The sequence below is a fragment of the Pollicipes pollicipes genome, unplaced genomic scaffold, assembly GCF_011947565.3.
Source record: "Pollicipes pollicipes isolate AB1234 unplaced genomic scaffold, Ppol_2.1 Scaffold_3447;HRSCAF=4054_pilon_pilon_pilon, whole genome shotgun sequence".
NCBI lineage: Eukaryota > Metazoa > Arthropoda > Thecostraca > Pollicipedomorpha > Pollicipedidae > Pollicipes > Pollicipes pollicipes.
The window spans coordinates 43,622,402-43,633,181 of record NW_023596297.1 but is presented as its reverse complement, the minus strand read 5'-3'; the positions used below and the strand labels follow the sequence as shown (position 1 = coordinate 43,633,181).

At 53.6% G+C, this 10,780-nt stretch overlaps 1 protein-coding gene across 1 annotated transcript in view; it reads left to right on the top strand.

Annotated features, from left to right (window-relative positions):
* LOC119092588 (protein sidekick-2) overlaps positions 1–10,780 on the top strand; it is a gene marked incomplete in the record, with an annotated part of 40,744 nt that overhangs the window by 16,077 nt on the left and 13,887 nt on the right. The window contains 2 exon segments of the mRNA XM_037215544.1: positions 3,097–3,275; positions 7,134–7,257. Of these exon segments, the coding sequence (XP_037071439.1) occupies positions 3,097–3,275; positions 7,134–7,257 (303 nt within the window).

Below are 10,780 nucleotides of genomic sequence, written 5' to 3'. Positions count from 1 at the left end.
GTCCGTCCAGCCCCGTCAGCTGCAGTTCAGCCCGACGTTCGGCTGTCCGTCTAGCCCCGTCAACTGCGGCCGCCACAGGCACAGCCTGACGTACGGCCGTCCATCTAGTCGCGTCAGCTGCACCCGCTACAGCCCCAGCCTGACGTACGGCCGTCCATCCGCTGCGGCCCATTGGGGCTTCTGGGTCAAGTCGGCCCCCACTCCGACGCCAGAGGGCCATACAACACAGCCAGCGACAGTCGCGCTTCCTTGTGGGAAGGAGGGGATATGGGTGGGGTGGGGGAGGGGCGGGGGGAGAGGGATGGGGCTGCCTTGGTGCCAAGAGAGCGCTCTTCGGCAGATGCAGAATTCCCCGGCTCAGAAGTAGCCCGCTGTTTGCCTGCTAGCTCCGACGCAAGGCTCGGCAAATGAGTCTCGATGGAGTGGCTACGCATGCGTCATCTGACGCGCTACCTGTCATGTCCCACGGATACCTCTGAGGTGACCTGGTTTTAAATAAGAGGTGCAAAGCCTAGATTGCATCGCCACAGGTCATGAGAGCCGGCAATCTTTTCGGGGAAGTAATACTTTTTTGCACCTCTTACTATTTTCATTGCATTTAATAAGAGGCCAACACAGGTTTCCAACCGCGTAGTATACAGACCAGGCATCAGTTAGCCCACAGACCGCTCCGGCACGGCCACTGAGCCGATTAGCCCACAGACCGCTCCGGCACGGCCACTGAGCCAATTAGCCCACAGACCGCTCCGGCACGGCCACTGAGCCGATTCGGCCCACAGACCGCTCCGGCACGGCCACTGAGCCGATTAGCCCACAAACCGCCCCGGCACGGTCACTGAGCCGATTAGCCCACAGACCACTCCGGCACGGCCACTGAGCCGATTAGCCCACAGACCCCCCGGCACGGCCACTGAGCCGATTAGCCCACAGACCTCTCCGGCACGGCCACTGAGCCAATTAGCCCACAGACCGCTCCGGCACGGTCACTGAGCCGGTTAGCCCACAGACCGCTCCGGCACGGTCACTGAGCCGATTAGCCCACAGGCCGCTCCGGCACGGTCACTGAGCGAATCCCGGTGTGTATGCCGTGGCCACGTTATGTTGTGTATTTTTCTCACCTGCTGTCCCACTGGCAGCGGGGCAAATGTAACACACTGCCTCCCAAATACCTTAAAAAGTTTCCAAATATCTATCAAGGCTGTATTTTTATGCAGAACAACCTTAACATTTTGGGGACCCATGGCTAGATCATCGAATCTCCTCTTCACTGCCGAAGAAACTTGGGCTATCCGCGAAAGGGCACGCGCAAACTTGGCCAGAGAGCGGCAGTAGGCCGCGATGCTTGGCTGGCGGGCCCGATTTCGTACCGGCGACTTGCCATTCGCGATGGTTTAATGGTCTAAATGGCGCATATTCTGCGCAACAGACGGCCCAATGTGTCCTTTGAAGTTTGGGAACGGGCCGTCACTCGTGCCGACCTCTGTTCATGGCCTCGTGAGCCGCAGTAGCCCGGGACAGATTCCTAGACAGAGCCGGCTCGTGCCCTGACAGCCCGCGGCAGAGCTGACGACGGCAGGCTGTAGCCGTACTGCTCCGTGTCAATGACAGCGGCGCTGGACACTGTCGGGTGTGTCACCGGATGGCTGAACGCTGTCGGGTGTGTCACCGGATGGCTGGACACTGCCAGGTGTATCACCGGATGGCTGGACACTGTCGGGTGTGTCACCGGATGGCTGGACACTGTCAGGTGTATCACCGGATGGCTGGACACTGTCAGGTGTGACCCCTGACGGCGCTGAATCCTGACGGCTGTGATCCCTGAAGGCGCCGAAGCCTGATTCCTGACCATGAAGGATCCACGACAGTGCCGCGACCTAATCCTTGACGGCACTGCAACACGAGTCCTGAAAATGCAGTGTCATGATCTCCCGTGGCGTCACCACGTGACGTCACGATAGATCACTGGAACATTAGCGTGACTGGGCAGAGGTGTGATGGACACTAACGGCCTGCCTAAAAGCAAAGTAACGCAGCCCTAATTGCACTTCGGGGTCCACGCCGACAGCAAGGTATCGTGACTCTGTCACCAGCATTCATTCAGAGCCAATTACAACCGCAAGGATGGCTAGAGCTTTAAAAGTCGGCTAGTAGACGTCACATCTGAGCAGGACTTGCCTTGAGTGTGCTAAGGGATGGGTGAGCAAGACCAACAACCCGCGAGGACAAAAATGTGAGTCTGGCCGATCATGGTGAGCCTGGCCAACGACCCGCGAGGACAAAAATGTGAGTCTGGCCGATCATTGTGAGCCTGGCCAACGACCCGCGAGGACAAAAATGTGAGTCTGGCCGATCATTGTGAGCCTGGCCAACGACCCGCGAGGACAAAAATGTGAGTCTGGCCGATCATTGTGAGCCTGGCCAACGACCCGCGAGGACAAAAATGTGAGTCTGGCCGATCATTGTGAGCCTGGCCAACGACCCGCGAGGACAAAAATGTGAGTCTGGCCGATCATTGTGAGCCTGGCCAACGACCCGCGAGGACAAAAATGTGAGTCCGGCCGATCATTGTGAGCCTGGCCAACGACCCGCGAGGGCAAATAGCTCTGCAGCGCAAACATATCTTCTCGGCTCCGCGGCCACGACCTCACCCAAGGAGAAGTGCATTAGTCACGCAGCATTAAATCAACCTGTGCCATGGTCGTGAGCTTGCACTTTCCTACACTGTTCGAAATTCTGGTGTTCGAAAGTGTTCGTCAATTTGTCGCCAGAGTTCCAAGGACAACTGTGAGCCAGAACCACGTCAAAAATATGTTCAAATCTGTCGTTGAAATTAGTCACAATATTTTGAAAGGATTATAACAAGTCCCACTCATATACCCTACCCAAGTCAAAGGGTAGCGTTGCATCCTTACCAAAGTAGACCTTAAACAGTGATATGACCACATGCCATATCGATGCCCCATCGTCCGAGCAGTATTCGTGTCTACCAGCAGTGACTCACTGGCAACCAGCATTGACTCGCTGTTAACCAGCAGCGACTCTCTGTCTACCAGCAGTGATTCGCTGTTAACCAGCAGTGACGTTCATGTATTGCAGGGCCGCCTGGTCGACTACGAGGCCCGGACCGCGCGGAATCCACGGCAAGGGCTCGCGGCTCGACTTGGACCGCGCCTCCTGGTCGTTGGTCATCGCGCCGGTGGAGGCCGCCGACAGCGGCCACTACAGCTGCTCCTTCAACAGCCAGGCGGACCGGCACGTCAAGCTGGCCGTGCTCGGTGAGTGGGCGGCTCCGGCGCGGTAAAGGCCCGGCGCCGTCGTAAGCCGCTTGTTGTAAGCGCTTGTTCGGCGGGAACGCCGTGCGGGCGGCGCAGTGCCTTCCGTGGCGCGTGGACGGATCCATATTCCTTCAGCATGGCAGCTGGGTGGATGGGCCGCAACCCGCGGTAGTGTGGCTCAGCGCAGTACGTGGGCGAGTTGAGAGGATTATGGCGATTGAGGCCGCAGGAGGGCGTGCTCTCCGCGCTAGGGACCGGCTGTTTTCTCTTTTTAACGTCACGGTGACTGCATGAGCAGCATCTGAGCCAGAGTTGAGCACGCGACGACCGTCCAACAAAAGCGGTGCAGCACGCACTGGCTTGCAACAATATTACATTACGGGTGATCTTTCATTGATTCAACTTCAGCCGTTGCATAGCATTTTAACAACGCCCAAGAAAACAATTCGATGCAGCCCATAGTTAGTTGCTAGGTCACCGAGCGGTGCATCCTCAATGGAACGCTCTACAGGACACATGTTGGCAATAATTCGGACGTTATGTAACAGCCGTGTCTCATGATGCGTGCCGTAATGTCATGACATGCTCTGACGCATGCTGGCAGCCTGTGGTTAGAAGCGCCGCCGTGGTCAGCTCTCGAGTACACTGTTCATCCACCACCTTACCCGCCCCCCCCCCCCCGCCCCCCAGCGCGATGGTCGATGCCAAATGACTCGAGACGGCGACTCGACGCTAAATGACTCGAGACGGTGACTCGACTATAAATGATTCGAGACGGCGACTCGATGCTAAATGACTCGAGACGGCGACTCTACGTAAGATCGTCCAAATCATCATTATAATTTACGATACCAGCGTCCTTAAAGTCCGCTACCCGCATCTAACAGCACCTGGACCAGCTGCCAGCTCTAGATCCGGCTTCGGCTTCCGGCTCCGGCTCCGCTCTGAAGCCGCGCGGGCAGTGTTGCGTCAGGCGCCAGGCGCCAGGCGCCAGTCTGCAGGACAGCAGCTGGCGCGGCGCGCGGCGCCTGGCGACGACGGCCCCACTGCATCACTGTCGTCCACCACTGCGGCGACACTGCACAAATGGAGATGACTCTCGGAGCGGAACCAGCTGCGACCACCGATGAATGACTCGGGGCTCGGCTCCGAATCAGCTGACTGAGCCGCGGCGGAGCGCGTCGTCCGCGCGTGGGCCGGCCCGAATAGGGCCGTCATTTAGGGGCGACAAGACCGTGCCGTAGCAACGGTGGCTGAATCGAGAAGGATTGTTGTTTTGTGTGCTGAGGGTGAATGACGCAGCCTCTCCGCCGCTGGAAGCCTACTGGCATTACTGACGTCACTGGATCATTACTGGAGGATAAATGGGCAGTCCTATGGTGTTATGGCGTTCTCGGAATTATGCCAAGAGTTGCATATGAATATGAGACACATCTTTATGGTGTTATTTATCGATAGCTATTTTCCTTTGGAAAACGATGTTTGACTTTTTGTTAAGGCTAATTCAAACATACGTTGATTGATTAACACATCCACCACTACTTGTAACAGTACTCTTATCTGGGACATACGCAGATCTACGCAACACGAAATGTGCTTGCGGTAGGACTGTATGCGATTCTGAACTTGAGAAGTTTCAGCTGCACAGAAACCTGTTGGTCTTCAAGTGATAGCCCTAGCCGGGGCCTCGTATTCCAGGGACATCACTGACCTGTTTAGAACTACGATGTCCGATGGAATTCACGGCGATGCCAAGCATTGATAAGAGGTGTCTTGAGGAGCACTAGCGCTCAACCATGGTTTTAATAAACACGACTGAGTACGTGCCTACATACTCACTCAGTCCCGCTTGTGCTTGAAAGGATATCAAGCCTTCGTTCTATCCAATGCCGGCCAGAATGGCTACGATCTGCAGTGTTCAAAATCAAGAAGTGCTTGAGAGAGAGAGAGAGAGAGAGAGAGAAGAGAGAGAGAGAGAGAGAGAGAGAGAGAGAGAGAGAGAGAGAGAGAGAGAGAGAGAGAGAGAGAGAGAGAGAGGAGAGAGAGAGAGAGAGAGAGAGAGAGAGAGAGAGAGAGAGAGAGAGAGAGAGAGAGAAGAGAGAGAGGAGAGAGAGAGAGAGAGAGAGAGAGAGAGAGAGAGAGAGAGAGAGAGAGAGAGAGAGAGAGAGAGGAGAGAGAGAGAGAGAGAGTAGAGAGAGAGAGAGAGAGAGAAGAGAGAGAGAGAGAGAGAGAGAGAGAGAGAGAGAGAGAGAGAGAGAGAGAGAGAGAGAAGAGAGAGAGAGAGAGAGAGAGAGAGAGAGAAGAGAGAGAGAGAAGAGAGAGAGAGAGAGAGAGAGAGAGAGAGAGAGAGAGAGAGAGAGAGAGAGAGAGAGAGAGAGAGAGAGAGAGAGGAGAGAGAGAGAAGAGAGAGAGAGAGAGAGAGAGAGAGAGAGAGAGAGAGAGAGAGAGAGAGAGAGAGAGAGAGAGGAGAGAGAGAGGAGAGAGAGAGAGAGAGAGAGAGAGAGAGAGAGAGAGAGAGAGAGAGAGAGAGAGAGAGAGGAGAGAGAGGAGAGAGAGAGAGAGAGAGAGAGAGAGAGAGAGAGCGCATGGTTGTTTATCTAAGTAAGGACGGATTACGCTTAGCAAGAACCAGAGTTAACAACACATAATCGCCTACGCTGTTGCTTGCTACAAGCCTTTGGCTTACTTCTACCTACCACTTCATATTACTGCTACATACTACTGCAGCTTTGCGGCTGCCATGAAACCGCATGCATCTAGGCCGGGCCAGGGCAGCCCGTGTACGGTGATGCGCCTAATGCTGATCTTTGCCTCTCTTTGAGCTGGTGTATATCACGCCGGCCCACATAGTCTGCCGCCCCAATATGCGTTATCCATCCGTCGCCTCGATGGTAGCCATCAAATTGCCAAATAGGGTCATTATGCCGGAATGGGTCGGCAGACCACTATGATTGCGTGGTGGTGTAATCCATCGCCGCCGGAGACAGAGCAGGCGTGTGGGTCGTCTGGATCAGTTTCCCCACCAGCGCGAGCACTCCGCCGGGGACGGAGCAGGCGTGTGGGTTCGTCTGGATCAGTTTCCCCACCAATGCGAGCGCTCCGCCGGAGACAGAGCAGGCGTCCGGGTGGTCTGGATCAGTTTTCCCACCAGCGCGAGCGCTCCGCCGGATCGGCCTTACTGGCGTGTGGACTTCCACGCATTGAGCTGTGCTGCTCTGTGTGCAGTGGTTCGGCACGCTGTCAGCGTATGCAGTACTCCTGGGCAATTTGAACCCGCAGCGGTCAAACAAACGGCCACACTCCTGATGACAGGGCTCGCGAACATCTGTCCTTCCCATGGACGCCGCTCTCGGTTTTCTGCGGAGGAAATCGTGTCCTTCCGCGAGCTGTTCCGCTGCGTTCCCACCGAGCGCCAGCCAACGCCGGCCGCCGGCGGGCGGCGCCGGCCGGCTGGTGATTCCATCCCGCCGGTTTGGCCGCGACGGCTTCGGCGCCGACGTCTCGGCACGGCCCGCGAAGCCGGCCGCCAGACATCCCGTGAAAACACAGCGCGCCGTGCCTCCGGACGCCGCCGCCGGCCGACGCCGGCAATCGATGCGGCCATCGAGCGACGACCCCGACGAGTGGGGGCGACGCGCTGCGTCCCTTAGGCGGCAGGTTTGGATAGTCCCGCGAGCTGCCTTCCCACCCCTGAGCTGTTGAGTTTGCAACTTGTCGTGCCTGACGCGCTGTGACGCGAGATTACGTGGCAGATGCATGCAGCGGCCGTTTCCCGCCCGGTGAGCCCGCTGGCGGACGGCGGCGACCGCGGGCTCTGGGGCTGGCGAGGAGCACCCGGCTCACGATGGCGTGTTGCAGACGTGCCCAGTCGGCCGGGACGGCCGGTGGTCATCAAGCACCTGTCGCGGCGCGTGGAGCTGAGCTGGGCGCCGAGCTTCCAGACCAACAACAGTCCCATCGAGCACTATCTGATCCAGACGAGGTGAGCGCCCATCCCCACCACACAGGCCGCGAGGCTCGGTTACCGCCCCAGTGCTCCCGGGTAGCGCAATCGCGGTGAAGAATTCTAAGAACGTTCACCATAACTTTGGATTTAAACATCATTTAACGTCAGGAGTGACATCATGAGGTCATACCAGCTCAATCAACCTCTTGCGGGGTAGGCTCAGTTAAACTCCTTACAGGGTCGCGTCTTTGGCAAGACTGAGACAAGGCTCAGCTTAATTAAGCGCACGAGAGCCCATCCATTTTACTCGTGATCTAAAGCGAGATAACTTGATGTGACTGGGATTATTCATTTCTTGTTGCCTGCTGGGGGGGGGGGGGGGGGGCAGGGTAAGTCAAGTTAAATCTCAACATTTCACCTAACTATGGGTAAGCTGTTGCGCAACAACAATGCGTGTTGTGCCAGGATACTGACCAATGGGAAAGACTGCAAGGATACTTGAAGAGGGCGCTTTAATTACCCATAGTAATGTGGGTGATCTATCGTTGAAACAGTGGCATCTGATAAGCGTGAGTTCATATTTGTAGTGCACACAGTTATTTGGATCAAAGCCGACGAAGGGTTCATCCCGTCTTCAATGAGCGTGAACATATATATCTTATGTAGGTTTTGAGAACCTGCGTCCTAAAACGTTGAAGGTAGCATTCAAATATGTGTGTCTTTCTAAAAATAATTTTGACGTAGCCCGGTAAGATGTGTGTCCCACATAATTCCAAGACGAGTCTAGAAATCGTGTCAGTCAGGTAAATCAGGGGAAATCACGGACTATAATCGGCCGATGCTTGACTGAAGTTAGTTATAACACGACCTTTTACATCCAGACATATCAGATTAAGCTGCGTGTTACACATATGAATTACAAAGGGCCGATCCAAGAGCAATAAGCGTAGGACTTTGGGCATTTAGCTGCCCACGTGAGCATTGTTCAGTGACTTATAAAGAAAATACAATCTCACTAATAGGGGCCAATACATGTCTCCAGTAATAGAATGCAAGCGGATAATGCATACTATATATGCTGATAGTAAAGTTAAGGGTGGAGACGCGATGCCATGCTTTTGGATCAAGGGGCTGCAGCGGGGTTTGTTTTGAGATCAGCCGTCGCTTGATATGATCGTTTGGCCTCTGGCTGTCCTCTGGTTGGCCTCTGGCTGTTCTCTGTTGGTTGGCCTCTGGTTGGCCTCTGGTTGGCCTCTGATTGGTCTCTGGCTGTCCTCTGGTTGACCTCTGGCTGTCCTCTGGTTTGCCTCTGATTGACCTCTGGCTGGCCTCTGGTTGGCCTCTGGCTGGCCTCTGGCTGGCCCCTCGTTGGCCTCTGGCTGTCCTCTGGCTGTCCTCTGGCTGTCCTCTGGCTGGCCTCTGGTTGGCCTCTGGCTGGCCTCTGGTTGGCCTCTGGCATCGCGTACATTGACAACGAGTCTAATTCCAGAGGCACGCCACTGACACGAGAAAGCCAGTGCTACTTACTATGGCGGAGAGGCGGGTTTTCAATTACAACATTTACGATTAGCCTGGTCCTCACACAACGATAATCTGTCTATAAATCCATGTTACTTTGATATTTCCCACACAATTTAGAGGTGTCCAATTCACTTAACACAGCAAAGTCGTCATGCCTTTTACTTGCGTAACTGGTCGAAGCCTATCGGCACGAAATGCTTGGACGGAAGGTCTTAAATACTAATGTAATCTTTCCCTCATTTAGTAACCCTTTATGCAACAATGACCAATGTGTTTTTTCAAGCTTGCCCGCCTCATGTCAAGGCTCACCAGAAATAAAAAGAAACAGTATTGCAATGGGATGACAAGGCAAAATCACCTAAGATTGCTTTTGAAAACGTGCCTCCTTTTTCCAGTGGCGATTTTTCCAAACCGTTCACTTTTTACGTGATCATTTCTGACAGCGTCAGCACTTAAGCCATCCTTAGAAAAGGCAAGCAGAGTCATTAAAAAGGCTCAGGAGATAAACGAATGCTTCAATCCATTCTTCTGTCAACGTGTAGTCAAAATATCCTAAATATCTGAGTTAAACAACCTTCCTTACCTCGGTCTGCATGCTCCGGGTAACATATCAACAACTATTTTTCCCGGTTGTATGTCAAAAGTTTGTTCACGTTCAGATGATCAGTTTCAGCTTTCAAAGGACAAAACCGGTCTGAAAGATTTTGGGAAGATTTACGCCTGCGTATGTCCGAGCTGGATCCAACGCATAAAATGGATCCGTTACGAGGTCGTGTGACGGATTTTTTCATGGAGCGGTCTTTGGCGATTAAAGAAAGGCCTGATGTAAGACCCCGCCACTCGCCCGAGGGCTCCACTCGGGTATGGTGCGATGCGTGTGGAAAAGCTGCACCACACACCGGCATTGGCGCACTAGGTCGTTCCTTCCGCGCAGATCTAAAAGCTGCTGGGACAGCTGGCAGACAATGCGGCAGCTGGGAGGCAAGGATGGCTTGCCTACAGAAGGGCCAAAAGCAGATTAGCCACGTAAAGACGACGGTGCACCGCCTAACCAGCGTCGGTCTTAAATGCTTTTGGATCTTTTGGGACGGAATGGTCGCGAAGCATACACCGCTACCGTATATTTTGTCCCATTTTATTTGTTAGTGGATGGACAAAGAGTGATGAAAAATATGGCTCACCAGAACAGTGGTGCTTACGATACGAGGCCACGCCAGACCATCAGCAAAGGCGATTTCAGGTTAGCTTATAAATGCTACACCCAGCTGATTTGCGCTCCTTTTTTGTGATAAATCGGTTAGCAAACCTACACATTTACCGTTGCAATGACCGTTAATAACATTAAAGTGGGTCGCTAAAGACGGCATAATGTGGGGGAGCATCACATAACATCACGTCACATAGTTCGACCTGGTGCTGAGTATCACTGCTGATTTGATCTGATCTTGACCAGTGGCCTTAACCAACATTGCGGCATGGAATTGACATCACGGCATAACATTACCATTACGGCATATGGCTATGATGCGGTAGGCAGTGATTATCGTTTAACGCTAATTTCAAATGCATGAAACCATTTGAACGGCAGCAAAGCTCCAACTTACTCAGATGAATTTGAGAATTGCTAAGAATTCTACCGGTTCTGCAACTTCGTCACTCAGGCGGCAGCGGTCAAACTGACGCTTGCCTGGTGAGAATGAGAGATGTGGATTGCAGTATGCATCGGCTATGATATAATATAGCAATGCTCGCAAGCAGATTCCGTGTTGCCAGTGTTAGAACAACCCGGGCGGTATGGGGTTAACATGACGGTATGGTCACTTTTATAAAGGAATGACAATTTTCCCAGCCCTTCCCGTTACTGTGATGATTTTTTGTTTGTTTGTTACTTGGGTCGAATCATACGCTAGATGTTAGACTTATCATATCATTATTATATAGCACATCTATGGCTGATGTGTAAATATCGCGGGAAGGATGTAGTTTTATTATTTGTATTCTATTGTGCATTTTTCAGTTTGTTGAGCTTTATTCTTGC